General features: G+C 35.6%; 1 protein-coding gene across 2 annotated transcripts in view; it reads right to left on the reverse strand.

Moving 5' to 3' along the window:
- The window catches only part of Sytbeta (Synaptotagmin beta), a 36405-nt gene extending 16683 nt beyond the window's left edge, over nucleotides 1–19722 (reverse strand). For both annotated transcript variants that reach the window (XM_066734253.1, XM_066734246.1), the window contains exons 1-2: nucleotides 19345–19722; nucleotides 4049–4390 (exon numbers count right to left, since the gene is read on the reverse strand). In XM_066734253.1, the coding sequence (XP_066590350.1) occupies nucleotides 4049–4324 (276 nt within the window). In that variant the 5' untranslated portion in view covers nucleotides 4325–4390; nucleotides 19345–19722. The remainder of the gene's footprint in view (nucleotides 1–4048; nucleotides 4391–19344) is intronic.
- Nucleotides 19723–20937: the final 1215 nt, after the last annotated feature.

The raw sequence follows: 20937 nt of genomic DNA on the forward strand, positions 1-20937 counted from the left end.
AATATATTTGTTTGTTAAAATACTATAGCTTTGTGTGCATCGCTTCCCACACTATGAAAACTATAATTTGTGTCTTTCAACTCTCCGCTATGTATGGTTTTGATTACGCCGTATAATAGTGACTAATTATATTTACTCTCTACTACTGATCAATTTACTTTTGGAACAAGCGAGTATTGTCGTCGTTCGTTTGAAAGCAGCGCCTGTTGCCGTACTGCTTTACTATTCGTGTGAAATAAAAGTTTGTTTTGTTTTACCCCCGCGTAAAGGTTCGAGCGTGGACATCGCGTTTCAAGAGTATATATATAGTTTAAAATTTTGTAGAAAATCAAGGGGAAAAATGAAGGATAAGTCAGTGTTTGTTTTATACGAAGAACCTACTAAATGATTTTCCACGTTAAAATGATGAGGAGCGAAGGACCGATAGGACCACAGCTGGCCAAAATCGATATTTACCCTAATTGCACCCCCGCTCGAACCTTTGCCTGGCACGTTTTCGACTTTGCTACTTGCCCGTTACCGCTGGTCACCATACAAACCGGCCACCACTTATCCTAACACTCTAATTCCCTTTTTCACTATCTATCAATCACTTGCCTCCCACCCATTCGCCTGAAAATCCCATAAAAAACCACCGAGACACCTCATTCCAGGACGAATTACTACCCTTCGAATTTCTCCAGCCCAATACCGAGCTGCAATCAACTTTAATTATCAGGCAAGTCGATTTTTCATTGGTCTCCACTCGCGGATATTTGTGTCCTGAATGTTTACATGTTTTCACAGAGGTGACACAAGTTCGTGGTGCGTTTGGGACGATTGTTTCACGAGATGGATATAATTGGAGGATGATGAATGCTCGAGTAAGCACTTTTAGGTGACTCGGGTAGTGGTATTGTGCGTTATTAGACGGACAGTAAGAGAGATGGATGGATGGTAAGAGAGAGGGAGAAGTGGTATCGGTGGAGGGGTCTAAGAAACAGAGAGAGAGAGAGAGAGAGAGAGAGATAGACAGAGAGGTAGGTGTTTACCCGAGCAAAAAAATAAGGGGTAGGGAGTCGTTGGCTGTAAGGGTAGCACCGAAGGATGGCAAGTACGCCGTAGTGATGACCTGACACGACTGTTTGAAAAACGGTACGCGATGCACGATGGCAGGGCTCGTGTGCCAGCAGAAAACGGTGGATGAAACGTAGCTGGCTGGAGGATGTGGTTGGTTCTAGCGGACAGGGGGGGGAGGGGTGAAGGGAGGTAGCAAGGGATGCCTGGGAGCGAGGGGGGTGCTAGGGGCCACGAGAAGTGTGCGTGCGCCGCAACAGGTTACTCTCTCCCTCGGTACGCTCCTGGATCCACCCCAGCATTCACCCTTCCCTCCCACCCCAGCCCTACTTCACCTCGCGAACCTTCCGTCTTTCCCCTCGGTGGAATCCTTGACGCGAGCCACCGCAATTTCTTAAATATACAACGAGAGTGAACGTGAATCCCCAATACAGATCCGAAAATTGTGCCTCTGATAAACGATGATGAATAAATCATGATTATATTTAATGGATATATTTTTTGTAACAGCTCGGCCCCTCAAGATCGCGTCGAAGGAATAAATCATGTTACTTTCGGGTAGAATGCAAATTGTGTTTAAAGAATCTATTTGTGAGGAATGGGAGAGACGAGATATTCTCCTATTCCAGTTCCGAAATTGAATGTTGACATGGGAATAATAATTGTTGAGCTCCTGGCACAAATATCGCCTATTCCTTCCTCTTTAACTCTTTACTTTTCCGGATTCGATATTTCAGCGCGTGGCAGCGCGTATTATTACGTAGAAGGGAAAACGTTGAGTGGTAAATATTGAGATAGAAGTATTAGTAGGGCCAATACAACGTGTAAATATTGCAAAGATGTAAATATTAATTTCAGTTTTAATACAATAATTTTCTCTCTTGCTTGTCTCTTTATTAAAAGACATTCGATCTCTGCAATAATTGCCACTCTCGTTTGATTATGATATTACTAAAATTTATTTATACTGATTCTTACAGAAATTTCAAACCATCGTTGTCGCATAGAGTCCTTTAACTATTGAGGATAGACTAACTAAAGCTGCGATTTTCAAAGTTCATCCCCCCTCCCCATCTAATTTAGCCAACGTGAAAGTAATCATTCTGATTATCGAACTGTTTGAAGCTTCGAATATGTGTATACGCTAGCACAATTCTCGATTGGAAACAGCAATTGCTGGAATTTAGATTGAAATGTGTTTTAAAGGTTAATGTTAATTCGAAAAGATCAATTGGTCCAACTTTATCTCGAAAGCGGTACCCTTGCAAAAAAATTGTTGAAAAATTAATGTCGTACCCATAGTATACCCGATTGAATACTATTCAGACCCAATCTTTATTTTCAGGGTTCGTGGAATTTAGGGTCTAATGAAAATACTATGAATTTTATAGATCCGAAGTGTTTGGCTCGATGGATGTAAAAAGTTTAAAATGGACTTTACTCAAGTCAATTCTCCCTGATTTGAGGCTGAAGTTAGTTTACTGTTCTTGGCAGGATGATGTTTTTAACATTCTCCGATCGAACTATGTGTGGCGATGGATATTGATTCCAGCAACTTGCTTCTAGCTGATACATGTGGCACCAAAACTTATGACACCAAGTTTCCTAAGCTATAAACTGCGTTTACTATGCTGTACTATATCTTTTGCCCTCCTTCTCGATTATAAACTTCTTCTTCTCCTCCAGCTAATCCATACGCCATAATAATCTCACGAACCAACCAATGAATGCACGTTAAGGAGTTTATTATGAAATTAACGCGACCAACCTTTAATTAAAAGTCTTGTTTGTTCTTTTATCGATTGAACATTGCAAAAGTCTTAACACAGAAGTCTGCTCGTAGATTTTTGTTAAAAATGGCACTAAGTTTCAAATCAGTTATTCCCTTTCCTAATTATTACCATATGGCTGCTTTATCTTTCACTTTGCTTTCTGTAAAAGTCAACGTACGCCGAGCTGTATTACAGTATAAAGCTTTTTATGAAAAAGCTTCCTCCGGGGATGCCATGATAAAATATAAGACAAAAGCATAAAACTGAATTTATTATTATAATACCTATAATAAAATATTCCCAGTGCACGGAAATAGTTTTATTGTACGCGCGCGCGTGTGTGTGTGTGTGGAATTATTACACGAGTATTGTCTGTACTATAGTTAAGGGTAATTATATAGCTTAACTAATACCAAGCTTTTGTATTTCTGGTATTAAAAGTACATAAGTATTTCCTCTTGACCTTTAACTTTAATTACTACTTTAGATTCAAACTACCACACCTATATACAGGCTGATTTATATTAATAATAAAAAAAACAAGATAATAAAGCATATAAAAATACTATTATTCATATCATCATACTTATTCTTGTTGATCCTATAAGCTTAACATTATTCACATAAAAGATTATAATATTTTAGTACGATAAGTATTATGGTCATAATTGGAAACTTTTACACTATTCGGTTATAATAGAGTTTCGTTGAGCTCCGATAAGAAACTGCCTGATAAAGGATTATCGATAAAACTTTATTCTACAGTCGGTATAAGTTTAACAATAAGAAGAAGAAGAATGGGTATCCTTTCGTCGCACTCTGTATTACCATGATTAGAATATATAGACTTTACCGACAAATGCAATCAATAATAAAAGATGGTACTATATCTACAAGGGTTGAAAAAGAAGGGAGCCTCAGATTCGAGTTATCAACAGACGTATACAGAAAGAGGTAAAAAGACTGCTGTAGTTTCAGAAATCACATTTACCGATCAATTCACAAGAAATGTCGAAATCAATTTTGCTAACCACTATATTTTGAAAACAATTTTTATGAAATAATAAAGAATGACTTTTCGTTAATGAAAATCGTGTGAAAGGCAGGGATATTGCTTTTCTGTCGGTACGAGTTTAATATCAGTGTTATCTTCTAGGCATTTGCGATGAAGCGATAAGCACTGTAAATAAGATATAAGGTGGTTCCTGTATTTTACTTACCCCTATTTGTACAGCATAGTAGTTCTGTTGTGGTTTGCGCCAACAGTCAAGGACGTGGGACGTGGGTGGCGTGTGACAATGGTGATGGTGATGATGTTGTTCTTGACTTTCGTGGGGAAGTTTAACCGGAGTTGGAGGGTCAGGCCAACGATCCAAATTACTCCAATGCTTTCCTTTTCGTCTCACTGCGTAATATCGATACACGACAATCGTCATCGCGACCACCAAAGCCAGCCCCGTTCCAGTTGCCGCCCCTAATACCGCCGAGGACACCATGTGATCCAGTTCCTCCTCTTTTTATCTCACAATCTCTCACGTTCCAGTGAAAATTGCGATCTGCAACTCAATTAGCAAACAATTATTCGTTCTTCGCAGTGAAACGCGCCATCGACTTACTGGGACTATAGGATTGCACAAAATAAGTAGAAAACACTGTAAAGAGTCAGACAAGTGAACTAGATATAAAATATCGAAGCACGATTTTAATTGCTACCACAGTGCATTCATTCAATTTGCCATATTTTCTTATTTACATTAGCTGCACCTTGGCGATTGCGAATTTCACTCATGCAATTTCCATATTTGTAGTTTGTACAATTATGTCAGATACAATTTCTTCATCTCTAACAAATTTTCTCGTTTTCTGTTTCGACTATATATATATAGTTTGTTAGCGCTTTTCACAACTTCTGGAAAAGGGAGCCAATTAAATATTTCTGTACTGTAAGGTTTAGATTCGTTTTCACGGTGTCAGTATAGAAGCAGCGAAATTTATTCAGAGGGAAACTCAAATAAGCCATATGATTTGTTCGTTAGAATTTGTGGCATTACCTTTGACCTCGATTTACAACGTTCCGACAGTGCCTAGCTTGTGTAACCGTATGTTGCAGCATTTCACCATGGTGCTTGCTTCTCCAAAATTCAGAGAAGCTCATCGATTTAATCCTTTAAAGGTAAATTAACTGGTGCATTGTGCTTACCAGTACATAGTAAAATTGTTCATTTCATTTACGCCTCGCCTTATTCTCGTATCGATTTATGAAAATCGATACCTTCGAAATTTCAAATCCTTTGTATTCACCTGCACTATTTATAATTATAATATTTAAAATATTTTCCAAAATCACTTGTTTTAATACCTTTGATCAAAAGCTTCGATTTTTGTTCAAAGTTTCTATTGACGAATAAAAAGACACGCCTACTTGATTTCATTTATAGTTAATATTGTAAAGTGCTGAGAATGAGATTTCTCTTTTGAAATCGTAAAATATTTTACGAGGATCTGAAAAGCGGAATATGTTTATAAACAGTCAGGCTCTTCACTGATAAATATTTAATGGCTATTTTATTTAGCTTTTATTGCTCGTTCCGTTTTTATTGACTAATTAATTGGATTCGGTCCAGGTGGCCTTTTTTAGGAATTCATGAGTCGTGTGTGATAGGTTTCTCTGTATATAAGATCATGTTAGCTAATGTAAGTGGCTACGTGTTTTGAAAAGTTATCGAGCCTCGACGATGACACCTCGACTTGTACCATACGTTGCATGAGTTATGACGTTTAGTACTTGACATTTAAGCTTCTATATGAAATATAGCTTAGCAAAATACTTGAAATTCTCGAAGAGAGACCGTTTCATATAAACCGTAGCTTTTGACCTTGTTTCAATAAGCTCTGATAAAGTCGCTTAATAAATAAGCCAATAAATCAATTTTACTTTAACCGAGCCTTCGTGGAAAAGTAAACTGAATTCACGTGGGCTGGTAAGATTCAGCTTGAGCTTAACTACTGCAAGATGCGAAAATTAAAAATTATATTTTTCAATTAATTCGTAATCAGTCTTGCTCGTGGGAAGCAGATTTAATTACTCTAAATTGTAAGGTCATTATGTTTTATAACATAGACGTTCATAAAATATAAAACGACAAGACTGCAGCAACGAAATGTAAACATTATCTAGCTACAACGACATTCCATTTTCCAGCTGCAACGAAATTCCATTTTCCATGAGCTTACAAATCTTGGATTTTTGTGTTATTTCTACAAAGTATATATAGTAGTTGACTTTCAGATACAACGCGCAGTTTCAGTATAATGTAGAGCGAATAGGGGAATAAGGCGACTCGACTTATAACACCAATGATATTGCCTGAAAGTGGCAATTATATGCAAGGAATGAAAGCTTTCTCCACTTCCGGAACTAAAGCAAGACTCAAGTTCCATTGAAATCTAGCCGCGAGTGGTTCTATCGAACAAGAGTACAGCTTGTGAACATCAATCTAATTTATAAGAGCTCGAGAGTAAACTGACTTTTAGTCGAGAAATTAGATGCATTATGCTTATTAAAAGTTTCCCATTCAATCTTTCGCCCTACTTTTTTCTTTCATGCACCGGTTACTCGTTAAGTCCTGAGCGTAAATACTTCGGAAACTTATATACAAAATGTTGCAAGGAAAAAAGGTGGAAATATTTAATTGTTTCTCAAGAGCGAATTTCATACATTGAATGTTGCTTCAATCTTAATAATTATTAATAATTTTCTAGCTTTTGTAACAAGGAGGTAAGATTGAGTCAATTGTACGACGACCATTTATATTTCGAGAGTTATTCCGATAGTTGAAGAGAATAATGGACTAGACTGGATACGATTCGAGAAAATCTTAAGATTAATGAGAGGTCAGATTTGGTAAAACTGATGAGAACGCAGGGGTTGAGGTGAAGCAAAACGCAGTGGTAGGTGGAAAACGGGAAAAAGCTTGTATCGTGAAAAATCCAGAGATCGCATTTCCCGTTGTCCGTTTGTAAGGGAACGGGGCGATTTCATTTATCCGTCGAGGGAGGAATTTTATTTCCCTGGTGCACCACTACTCTACCTACATACATTTCTCCCTGCGTAAAGCTGATGATATTGAAGAAATTATTTCCCTTATCTCCTTTACAAGCAACGAGCGCCTTATCTTTTACGCACAAAGCTCCCATATGCTTCGTTATAAGCTATTAAATATAATTTAATATTCGAAACTTTAATTCAATTAAAAATCCTATATAATTGTGTACATTCAGAACTATTATTCGGCAAACCACTGGAGAAAAGAATACAAATATTTTGTGCCAGGAGTTTTATTCGAAAAGGTTTATGACTCGGTTACTACACAACAATGATTCCCGTTAGCCATTGCTGTGAGGGTTTATGGGTTCACCAATACAATGCATTGAGAGATTGAAAAGTCAACTGGATTTGTTTGTCTTTGAGAGCTCCAATATACTTTAAATAAAAAGCCTATTTTTATTTATTCGGAAGAATTATTCATTGAGATCCCTCGAGAAATCTTTCGGAAAAAAGGGCAAAACTCTTTTGTGTCAGGAGTGGAATTCGAAAATGTTTAGGACTCAGTTACCAATAATGACTTCCGTTAACTGTTACTACAAGGTTTATGGGTTCACCAATACAATATATTAGGAGATTGAAAAGCTAAGTGTCTGGATTTGTTTGCCTTCGAGAGCTATAAAACTACGTAGTACGTATATACGCATATGAGTAAAGCTACTGTGATGACGTATCGGGGGCCGCAGGGGGAAAAAATGTGCAAAATTCATCTTCCCCTTGGATGAAACCGGGACAGCAAGTCATTCTACGTGAAATTGCTTCAAGATCGATTTGCTGCTTTAACCCAGCAGTCCCAGATGCCAAAAAGCATGGGACATTTTTTACCTTAATCTCTAGAATTATACAAGAAAAACACAATAACAATATCTTAAAAATTGATTTAATCAGTATGAATTTAATTTTCTTATTCACCTTTTCAAACATTTGTAATTTTCTATGTTTTTAATACAGACGTTTCCTTCTAACAAAGTTAATATATTTTATTTCTTCAAGTACCAAGTACTGCATATTCGATTTGTTTTCATGCTGATAAAACTTTATTGGCTAAGAATCATGTAATTCTAGCAGAATTTAAACTATATTCATGGATTTAATTTGAAATAAATAGAGTATACGTACTTTGTTTAGTTTATTTAAATAAATACTTCCAGTTTGATTTTACATATATTTAATCTACAAAATTATCCAACCTTTAGAATTTTCAACCAGGAAATTATATTCTCAGGCGAAGGAGTAGTTGTGGTTTAGGTGGTTTACTGTGTGGTCTTGGGAGAGTTATTATAAGTGTTTTGTATGTGCCAGATGGATTATGAGAGAATATTATTTTGTTAGATAATATGAATAGTCTAGCGTAAAGAAAACTTTTCATTGATTGAAGCTTTGGTATATAGTTAAGAGGAAAACTGAAAAATATCCGATCGGGGAATCTCGTATTGATGGGATGCGTAGGCAACAACAACGTACAAGTTTGATCAAGTCACGAGTAGGAAGACTTGTTGGTAGTCACTTAAATCTTCAACAGAGCCAGTTTCGGCTCCAGCAAAACCAAACTTTCTCAGTTCAGCTTTCAGAGAGATATACGACATTTATACCAGCTTTCGTTTGGTCTGATGGAAAATTTAGAAATGTACTTAAAAGTTGAAGAAAATTTCAATTCACTGAGATTCCATTATATTCAAAGAATTTACAGTGTGTACCTGTATTGCTCTAATTTATTTATTTTACTTAACGTTATCTTCTTAAAAATCGAAATTCTTATAATATAATGGCGTGAATAGCGCTTCAATAGGAATTACTCCAATCTTAATGGCAACCTTACCTGCAATAATGCTCAGCCAATTGCTATAAAAATCTCTCAAACCTATAAAATGCTATCATTAATAGCATTCAATGACCTTTTCTATATTTTACTCTTTCCTTTCAGTACTCTTTATCCCCCAGGCTTTTACCAAACTCAACTTTACTGTAAAATATCTCGTTTACAGATTTATAGTTATGATTTTTCCTCCTTTTTATACCCGATTCTGTATTATACTTTTTACACGTTTCATAAATAAATAAAACACTTCGAATATTTGACCTTCTTTGTTATAGCATTTTTATAATTGTAGATAAACAAAACATATTTAAGCTTTAACCATAATTTATCAATTTCTTTTTATTCTGTCTGGTTCCGTATAATGAGGCACTTTTTTGGCACATCAGCAAAAGAGTAAGGGGAAAAACTTAGAAAAGAATTGTGTGGTGTGAAAATTCGTTCCCTGGCATTGAGCATATACATATATTTGATCAACACTTTTGCTATTATTTGATCAAATAGTTTTACCGCGGTGGAGAGAATCCGTTCAAAGTGCACTCACTTATTCCACTTTCCAGTTTTAAATACCTGCCATTTTCCTTGCTTTATAATAAAATAGAAAAAGAAAGGCATAATGACAAAAATACTTTTATTAGAGTAATCACACACAAAAAAGATCAATAGAAATAATAAAAAATTATGAATGGTAGATCTTCTGATTTAAAGAACTGAGAAGAGAAAAATTTCACAATCTGTGAATTGGGAAGATTTTTCTTATGAATAATAAGAGGCTTGCAATTTAAGAAAAAAGATTTAAATCACGTTGAGCTTTATCGTATTTCTCCATAAGCGTGATAGGCTTGATTTCTCACGAGACCAATTATGCGAACATCGGAATAAATCCAGATAATTCTGAATATAGCTGAGTAAGATCAGCGGAATATATCGCTTGAGGAGTGCTGGAAAAAATCCTTTTATGGCAATTTCTTTTACTATCTCTTCTCATTTGTTACTGTCATTAACAATTAAAAAATCTGAACAGGAATTTAAGCGGAAAATCTACTTCTGTAGAAAAAAGGCAACCGAGAGAGGAAAATATCGGGCTGGACAAAGATCGAGTAATAGCAAAATCGAGTAGGTGAAATTGGAATTTGAATAGAGAATTACATTGTGGAAGTGTTAGAGTCGTGAATAAAATTACAAATCGTAATCATTTTCTTTTCAGTATCGCACTCGAAATAACTAGTTTTAGAAAAATATCAGTATCAAAGGTAAAATCGATTCACATTTGCTTTGCTAATAACATTCATTTGTTATATTATTGTCTTTAGCATATAGTTTTAATAATGTACAGATTGATTAACGTGATCTACTTTTATGCAAATAAATACGATAATTCAGCGTGGGAAACAGTGAAATAAGTAAAAAGCTGATTTCGAATAATTGGAGATAATTTAGTTTGCTCTAATGAAGATAACAATTAGACTGGAAATGGTCATTCCACCACACTGCCCACTTCTGCTTAACTTTGCCCTTTATCTTAATTACATCTTATACAATTATCTCTTATTTCCTGTGGTCCTGTAAGGTCCGTTTACGTTTCAAGTTTCCCAATATAATTGGGTTTACCACGAAATACTAATTCTCCTACAGAACATATAACTCTTTGATTAATATTGATTTTGATGAATTAAAGACGTCGAGTTTTATTATCCCTATGCTTATTCTTACGTTTAAAGAAATCTTCTGACAAATTATTGTTTGATAAAAAAATAACATTCTCGGTAGGATCAGAAATTTTTGTATCAATTGTTAATATATCCTCAAAGATCCTTCAGTACTTTAGTCAAGGTATCTCAGTTACTAGTACGTCCTTCCCAAGTTTGTCAAAACTTCGGTCCTTTGCTAGAATCCTAGTGACACGATTTTTCTTTTAAGAGCAACGTGAAAGACTTGCAGGCAGCAAACGCTTTATGTTGTTGTGAAGCGAAGCTTGAGCAAAAAACGATTACGTTCTCTGATACAATATAAGAGGAAACATTTGATAAACAGGAGTTTGTGAATACTTCAAAGCCACCATGTGCTTACACTCGGAGAATTGTTGCTGAGGGAAATCCTCCTTTATCAATACAAACAATAAACTGCTCATCGTATTTAGTTTTCTAAGTCAAAGCTACCAGTGGCAGATTGCTCATGCAAGTAGAAAACTCCCGTCAATCTAGACAAACGGTATCTCTCTTAGACACACGTACAGCTGCTTATTTATGGCGAGCACATACAAGTAGCAAGGATACTCAATTACTGTTTCAATAATCCAATATAATTTCGCAGTTTACATTATTTTAATATTAACCTGTTAATTGAGTATAATGACATATTTTGTTATGGAAATTAAATATATAATAAAATATATAATGTTGAAATAAATAAAATCAATAAGTTAAAACGATTTTCTTTTAATACTATAGGTGTAATGGTATTACTTATCATCGTAAAAAGTCTTTACTGTGAAATGGGTTGAATATTGAATAAAATTTTATTTCCCGCTTAACAGGTTAAAATGAATTATAAATATTTAAAATTGTTTTATTTATCAGTATATACACAACAGTCCAAAAGTTTGTAAATATATAAAAAAACAAACAAAGAAACAAATAGACCTAAATATAAATAATTATACTTTTGGTTCAAATAGTACTATGGAAGTCCGTTTGCTTTGAACAGACCGGTTATTTCGAGATCTCTCGATTGATATGTATTTAATGTAATTTCACTTTTCTCTTAGCCTTTGAAATAAGCAAAACCTTATAGTAAAAACTTCGAGTACTTATCTATTTAAAAATTGCCTGCATAATCGAAGGAAGAAATTATATATGTATAAGTATTAAAAATAATGAATATTCATGATTATTTCAAAGCTCCTTGATCGTGACTTGGAAAAAAATCTATCTTCTCTGATTATTATAGCGGGAAGCTCGAATTGTATTTATCTACCTAGCGTAAATGTCTCAATGGTCCAGAGTAGCACGGTGTTTTTCCCCTTTAAATACCTACAGATGAGATTCCGTAATTTCCGTGAGACTGTGCGCCTCCGGCCTGCTCACCATCGATTTCCGAGGATTTGCATCCACGAAACAGGTCGTGGGTGGTTGGATAACTCTCGCCGAAGATGATTCGAGAATAATAATGAGGAATCGTTCGGTAAACAACCGCCAGCCGTTGGAATCGTGTCGCCGGGATGTGCATGGGAAATCGCCCACTGTAAATTACGGATTATCCTCTGACCAACAATGCGAGTGTTGAAAAAGAGCAATGTCATGTATTTGCTCAGTCTGCGAGTATAGAACGAAGAAAAAATAAGAGGGGACCCCAGGCCTTATCTCCCTGACACGAAAATCTTCCAGGTTTTTCATTAAATCTTATGAAAGTCTTCGTAATTAAATGAAAGCTTAGATTTATGATGTCGAGTAATCTTTTAATATGTCATTAGAGAAATTGGATGAAGCTGTAACCAGTCTCGGTTAACAGGACTCGGGGTGAATATTAAGGTTTATTAATTGGATTATCAAATTATAACCACGTATAAGTTATCGGTGGTCGATAACCAATCAACATTTTAATTCGTTTGAAATCGTGAGAAATATTTCACTTGACGTTTGAATTTTTCATCAATCGTTCAAGTTCCTTATCGATATACACTAGTGGCGGCAACTGACTTATCGAGAATGACTAGCTGTTGAAATATTATTTTTCCATCTTTGTCGAGGAGAGAAATGCATTAGTTGTAAGAAGGGCTGAAAGCGGAAGCTTCGTTGTGATAATTTTGGAAATAAAGTTAGAAACGTGATAGAACTTTGAATGGTCGTTCATAAAGTGCTCAGCTTAGGACGGATGGAAAGGTTTTGTTTTAGGAAGGCTTACGTGGTTTGGTCGAGGCAGAAAGAAACAATTGGGATCTCTACAGGCTTCATCAATATATTATGAGCAACACAGAAATCCCACGACCCAACTCTTCCAAAATTTATCGCTGGTTATATAGATACCCTATCATATAAACAATTCTCGGTTTTAATATTATGGTATTTTCTAGACACCCAATAAGAATCTATATTGATAAGCACATAAACATTATTATTCCTACACATTTTGTAAACAGATTATAGAATCTTTTATCGATAAAATTAATTAAGAATGAAATCTATTAGGAAGTAAGTGTTCCCAAGTGATCAATTAGATGTTACAGCATTTTCAAGTACTTTTAACATTAAAGTTATCCATCAAGATCTTTCAAGAAGAAGCAAGATTATCCCAACCACGAATAGCTGAATATTAATTGCACATTATAACTGAGCTGTCTGCATAAATTATTCACTCAATACTCAAATATTCTTTTGTACAACCATTTAACTTCCTTTGGAACATAAATAATAGCCAGTATTACGTTGATCTAAAGTAGATGTCCAATTCAACATCACTGAATACAGCTGGAATCCAGGAGTGGCAGCCACTTTTTACAAACAAAACGAAACACACACCCTTTCAAAGTTTACTTTACAATCAACAAATATATTTGTACAGAAGACATTAATATTGCGGGAAAAGGTAAAATTCCACCAGAAGAAGCAACATTGATATAACTTTAAGCAGTGAAGGGTATAAAAGTTAAACTGATTGGGTTATCAGTTTGCCAACTGTTTCCATAGAAAATAATTGCTTTACATCAGTCGAGTCATCGATTTGGTACTTATAGAGTTACGTATGGTGTACGCGTAAGGTAATATTATCAGACGACAATGATCAGCGGTGGATTTATTGGCTGATGGATCTAGTAATCGATTTGTCGTTTAATGTGTGGTGAACAGCTCATACATTATCAGTTACCCAAGCACCTATGTACGCGTGCAGGGCGCGCGTCTCAAGTATCGATTTCCAATATACAGACAGAGCTTCGTCTCGCCTTCATTAGAGATTTCTACCAATTTCAACATATCCTACAATTAATCGCCAACACTTGTCAACTTCAGGTGCTTCGATTAATTGACCAATCTTATCCTCCCACTACCAGTCAATTCTCTCTGCAATTTCTTCAACTAAACCAAAACTCTGATCTACAGTCTACACAATAAATCCACTTCAGAATTTTCGTTATTTATGATGCCTGCTGGAACCTGACCCAATAGTAGTTTCAAGATTGATTTTGCACGTTGAATCTAACACTGAAAATTTGATCGTCCTGTAACTCTTTCTTGGATAAAAAATTCTACGTGAAACAAATACTACGAGATAGATATCTTTAATATTTATTTTATTATTTGTGCAATCTTGAAAATAACTTATGAATTATTCTTGCTACGTCACAAGGATTACCAGCTGACGCTATCTTCTGAGTACGGAGGTATTTTTGAAAAGGTGATGATCTTGCTTATTTTTTCTGACTTGCAAATTTACTTGTTCGTATAAAAGACGTTCTATCGTGGGTATGATGTGGAAAAAAAGTAATTCGCATTCCAGATTGGAAAGAAATAATAATATTGACATATATACTATGTGAGTTTCTTCGTGCCACCCCCTTGTGAAAAGACCAATTTACGACTAGAATTTCGTATTCTGGTAGAAATTTTGCTTTCCCATATCAGTAAGCTTTTCAGCTTAATTGTAATAAGGAAGCAGAGAAGAATGTAAAGCTTGTTGAAACAATCTAAATCAGGTTTAGGCTTTGTTATAATGAAAATTTATGCAATGTAAACTAGGGAGTGAAATTTATTTAGTATTATACTTTTACTATATACGTATAGTCCAGGCTTCAATGAAAATTATTGGATTTAGTACGCTGCAATCAGAACAGAATATTCAAGAACATGTATTATCAAATTCGTTTCACAAATGATTCTTTTCACGCGAATTCATCATCCTAACAACCCTGGTATTTTTCCTCATAAAACGAATTTGTATTTTCTCATGTGAAAAGCACCGACGGATGGTGGAAAGAAACGTCGGAATGACATTATTTTTTCTAATTCTACACAAGTCGGAATGTAATTTAAGTTGGATCAATCGACGTTCTCCCATCGCTATTCAAATTTTCAGTTCGTCCCTAGTGAGAGACCTTTTACTCTTAGCCATACCAATGGTCATAATATTCAAAGGTTTTATCTTGATCCTGGGTCTTTTTTAGTTATTCGTCACTTTTGTATGATTGGGTTATAGGCCTGATATATACCAAAGCAATGACAGTGAAGTGAAATATGTAACTGCGTATAGGTATAAAAAAAAGTTGCCCCTAAAATAAGAAATTGATCGAGAGACAGTGCCTATAATGTGCACATACACTTTTGAAAATTCTAACTTTACATATGGCACCGTTTTAGTAAACAGCGAGCCTGTGTGCAACCGAAATACACCTTCAAAAATAAAATCAAGGCTACGGCACTGACCAATCGAAAGTTTCTAGGGCACGTGTTATTCCAACTATAATAATTAATTCAAGGATAAATAATCCTTGACACGCAGTCCTGTCACTCGAGAAGATGAATCGTACGCTTTATTATTCAACGACAGACAAAACGAGTCATTCGACTGTTTTATCGTTCCGATAAAGGATCATAATTTTAAGAGGAGGCAGAGAATTATATTCATAAATTCGATTTGCTACGTGCTGGAAAATAATAGATTTTTTTCAATCTAAAATATTACCGATAACCTTTTTTTTATTCATTAAAATCTATAACCTCTTATATGGAGTTTCTAAGAAAAATTATCGACCACTTTATTATTAAACAAACAAACAAATCGGGTAATTCTAATATTTTATCATTTTGATAAACGATTATAATTTTAAGGGAAGGCTGAGAATTATTCATCAATTTGATTAACTGCATTTTAAAAAATAAAAGTTTAGTTTTCAAGCCAAAGTATTATCGACAAATTTCTTTTTCATTAAAATCTATGCTGCCTTATATCGAGTTTCAAAAAAATTGCACCAACTAGAGGAAACCCTCGGTTAGAAATTGCTTCTTTTCAACGCGAATTTTTCTCAGTTTCCTGACTCCTATAAACGTGTGAGTATTTTACACGGGTCTGAGTGCGTGTACGTGAGTCCGGGTCAATCAAGGAGGTTCACGCTTGTACATGTACGTACTGTGAGTTTACTCATGCAAATTGCACCGTCCGATTTCCTAACGAATGAGAGAATCAAGGATGTCTGTTAAAAACTTTTTTCGCGACTTTTTCTACTTAAAATTTTATCCATTCGTTTGACCTCCTACGTAACAAACTTTGACCAGTCGCTACCTATTGGGAAAAGCTTCACACAATCGGATAGGTAAACATTTTTAAGTTATGCATGGATATCCATCTCAAGGCGCAGCATTTTTCAACGGTAAATATCATGTGTACGTATCACCTGAATGAAGCATTCTCTCGTACCAGCGAATACGACGGAATTCTTATAAGTATATATAGTGCATTTGACTCTCGTCGAATTTACTCTCGAAGATATATATATACCTTAGAAGAAAATTGAAAAATAGAAAATAAAATATTGCTTTTAAAAGCAAATATCTATTGCACCGACAAATTTTGAATATATAGATCACTTGAAATAAAACTTGAGAATAATACGAGTTGTAATAACTCTCTCTATCTCGCTCCACTAGAATTTTAAATATATAATTATTCTTGGAGAAAATCTTCAGAATATTTAGCTAAACTTTGGAATTCTTTACTGTACCCATCATCCATTTCTCGTAATCCTGATGAATGTTTATTGAATGGTAGAAGGTTAACCGGTGAACATTGGCTGAATTTCGAGTTGACTTCAGGCAGAGATCGAGGGTTCTGCCAGCTTTGCTATATCTTTTTCACGAAGCTGACCTTTTCCTTCACGAGGCAGGGACGTGTATTGTTCCATGAAGCAGTGTGAATTTTATGCTTCCTATCGCCTGCAGCGACGTATCCTGTGATATCTCACAGCCAAACGTGGCAATTTTATGACCAACCGTTATTCCCGGAATACTTCAAAGAAAAGACAACGACGCAGCCCTGCAGCAGATATTCAGAAGAAAAAAAAACGTCCTTTGAGGAGCTCGGAGATTCCAGTTTGGACTTGAAACGTTTAATCGTAATTTCATTCCTCTGCCCTCTTGCGTTAAAATCGCGTTGAAACTCTCGGACAAATTGCTCGGCTCTGCCAAGGGACTCGAGCAATTTTTAAGACGACTTATATGCGTGCGAGTCTCGTAAAAAAATCCTATTTCAAGATTCTGACGTTTGCTCGAATATTACATCACGTCTTTCTGTAAAAATTGCATAGAAGAAATACGACGATAAATCACGGAATTGAGGGTGCAAAACCTATTTGATTCTCTTATCGATCTTGAAAGTGTCAAAGGTGTTAGGAGTGGGGAGGATCAAATTTCGAGCGATTTTCTTTCGTTGTTGACCTTTTCGTGAAATGTACAATTTTCGATTGTGTTAGCTTGCTCGATTGGAAAAAGCTATTTTCAAATATCGTTTCTATTATACACCACAGCTTCTAAGGGTTGGATGAAAAACATTTACAGATTTCCAAGTACTTCTGGTTTAACTAAAATATCTTTCATTCATGATAGTTTTTCTATTTCTTGGCAAGAGGGTATATATATAGATGTTTTTGTAATTTTCTGGAGTACATCTATAGAAATTGTAGAGGCCTTAGTAATCAAAATCCCATATATTCTTTACAAGATGAGCGTTACAGCTTTTAAGAGTTGAACGGAAAGAAATAAAAAAATTCCAACATTTCTCGCGTCTAGTCGAAATCCTTTATTGCAGATTGTTCTTATAAATGTTTCTTATTGGCAAGGGTATATATAGGTGCTTTGTATCTTCCCGGGGTATATCTATAGATATTGTATAGGAGCCCTCGTAATCAAAGACCATTCTTCGCCAAATTAGCCCTTTCTCACAAGATGAAGACCGTACCGTGGAGAAATTTCAATTTTCGTCTTGAAAATTTACTTCCATGGGGTGGTCGACCGCTAAATGGAAATATCCAAGCGCCCGAAGGATTTTTATAGTCGCATATATATCTTGGAATTTTTTATTGAAACTATCGATGCTACCACAGAATAGTGAAAGTCGAATTTGATCGAGTGATTAAAGTGCGAAAGAGATTCATTTCAAGAAGTTTTCAGTAGAAAGTTTCAAGAAGAGAAATTGGAAATAAGGAGATTTCTAAGAATTACAGTTGCATAGAAATACATTTAACTAGGTTTTAATTTGCATAATGATTCACCAAGGAGAGCTGAGTAATTCTGCGGACATAACAGTAACGACACTTTTAAAAAAATCACCTGGCAAATATAAATTTGTTCAAAGCAGATCGTCTGAAATTTGTTATCGAAAGCAATTCACGATAAACAGTGTTAAACAAGGCAAACAATTACTGTATCTATCAAAGTCATGCGTGCCATATCTTTGCACAAGAGATACAGTTGCCTATAGCAACGGATTAAACTATCAGCTAATATCTAGACGTGCTGTAACTGATGAACCTTTTTAATACCATGCTGCAAACGATCTGTAATGACGTCAAAGAGGATTTTTTTATCTGCAGCGTCAGGCTACATCATTGTTCAGAAGAGGTTCTAGAGACTATTAATAAGCGTCAAAGTTGATTGAAATGACATATTCATGCTCAAACAAAACTATAATGATGAAAAAAGAAGTCGAAATTGATTAAAATGCATTTGCAGGAATCTCAAGTGGAGCGCTGGGAAATTATTGGATTTTGAGGGGTGAAATGCTTCAGCTATTGTACATGTAAGAGCGCAGAGGGAGAGGGGGGTGTGCATCTCTAAATAGTTCTTGGTAGGATGATTAGAGCTTGCGAGGAGGCGTTGTTAATTTTAACGCGTTTGCTCAGACTTTATGGAAAGTTGTCGAGCTAGCATTTTGTTTACACTGGTCGCTTGATAAGCGGGCAACGCGCTATCGATCTACCTGAAAATTTTCCTCGATAACGATTTGTTATCGGCATATTGTCCACCCTCAACCCCATCCCCTTCCCTCTTCACACTTTATCCACCTTGAGCCACTCAATCTTTGAACAATTCAGCCATGCTTTTATTCTTTTATTGCCAATGCGAGTAAACATAGTCCATAATCGAAACGAGTGATTAATGAGTTTATTATTGCGAACACCAGGTTACCTTTATATTTTTCATCGCGCTTAATCCTGCAATTAACGATACTCAGCTTGAAGGCTTCGATGCTTTTAAGATTAACCGATTACTCTAGCAGAAGAGAACTATTTCGTACTTCTGCAGTTATTAATAAATAATTATAACGTAATGATGAGGGCTTCCTCGTTTATGAAAGAGAATTCTCCTTCATTTACGGTTCATTTGCAATAACCTTCTTTAATACACAACGGGAATAGCGTTTCTTCTTATTTTCATAGGATGAAAGCTATACAGACAATTTTTGTTGATAAACTTCAGACGAAACGAAACGTAGGAGTAATAAATTATATTGGAATTAATCGCTGGGAATTGCTCCCAACTTCTCTTGAATGAGTCATTTTTAATCAACATTGTCGAGGTATGGGTACATGAATAATGATTACAACTTACTTGTAAATCTCGGGCAGAAATGATAGTCCTCCGGCGGCAGATGTCAGCAGCGAAGTAGTTAAAATTTTAGCCAGTCTTCTAGTGATCAGTATCGTGCAATAACCGGACGCTCGAGGTTTGAGTAGAAAAATGAGAAAAAAAGTTAGAAAATTGTACGAAAATTCTTGGTTACAATGAATGGTGTTGGGAAAATAGTTGGGAGAAGGAGGAGGGGGTGGGGAGGGGTGGTAGAAGTTAAAAAAGGAAAAATTTGATTTCGTGTGAAAAAGTGACAATCGTTGTATGTTGCGTACTTCGGGGTTGGATTGGTTTGATTTTTTTTCAGTTTTTTGAGCGACGAGGGCCGGGGATGGGAGTGAAAAATGTGAGGACTGTTGCTCGCGTCGCGGCGCGTCGGCGACTGAGTCTCTCTCAGTTTTGCTTCTTCGGTATTGCCCAGAGGGGAGGAGGGGGGGGGGGAGGGAGGAAAATATCAGGGTGGCAGAGCCCAACCGGCCCAACCCATGAAACCAGCGACAGAGAAACTCGAGAAGCGTGTTCTCATCACGCGTGTGACAACCCTCTATACTTTATATCTCAATGACTTTTAACCTTTTATCAGCTCGCCCTATCGTTTGCTCTTATCAGTTTGCCGAAACAACGCATGGAAGAACCACTGTTCTTATACAAAGTATATATATACTTTAATTCTCCCCAAAATATGAATTTAAACATTTATTTAACTTGATTGCCTTCTATAAAAACATATAACTTTTATGCATAATGTATCCTTTTGGGCATAAATAATAAGAAAATACAAAAATATAAGATATAAAAAAATGTTATTTATTTTTTTTACAAAGATATAAAAGAATTTTTAGTCTTTCACGATCTGGGACGAATTAAAGTATGTACACTATGTATATACAGTAACTTCTTATCCACTAATTAACAATATGTTACTTTATTCCTTTAATTCAAAGTGCGTGTATATTATTAGTAATATTTGCATTGTAATACCATAGCCTAGAGTAATGATTTAATATTTACAACGCGTTCAGAATTTTCCTTTTAGACGTTCAAGCATGCTTCTTTTTGATTTATTGAAAGACGAAGGAAGAAAGATAAAGCGGTGGAACACCATTATGCACTTTCAACAATTTTGTTGCAAATGTAGAACATGTAGTTTTATTGTTCCACTTTTAGCTGCCATTACTCGAAGCCGCAAATCTTTATCTTTTATATAGTAACACATAGCAGTACATACTCCTGCAAATACCAGTATATTTATATTCTGGTGCTTGAATTATATTCAGCGGAATTTCCAAGGGAATGCGTTTATGCGAGCAATGCACGAATGCTAAGCTCTACAAAGGGTGAAAAATTGGTCTAAATAAGGAATGGTACGGATATGTCGCTTTGAAAACAGATGTCAACGCTTGGCCAATTACGAGCAAGGTTTTCTCACTCGTTTTTCCACTTGCACGTCTTGTTTCCGCTCCTTACCATTTTTCTCACCAAGAGGACTATGCGTTTTACGTACCAAGGACAATTCCAAATTGAGGAGATAGGTTTGTACGCCAGTCTGACTATTCCTCAATTTTACTACTTGCT

This window comes from Prorops nasuta, unplaced genomic scaffold, assembly GCF_024137725.1.
Source record: "Prorops nasuta isolate Cenicafe-Biocafe unplaced genomic scaffold, Cenicafe_Pnas_1.2 PNAS00002, whole genome shotgun sequence".
Taxonomy (NCBI): domain Eukaryota; kingdom Metazoa; phylum Arthropoda; class Insecta; order Hymenoptera; family Bethylidae; genus Prorops; species Prorops nasuta.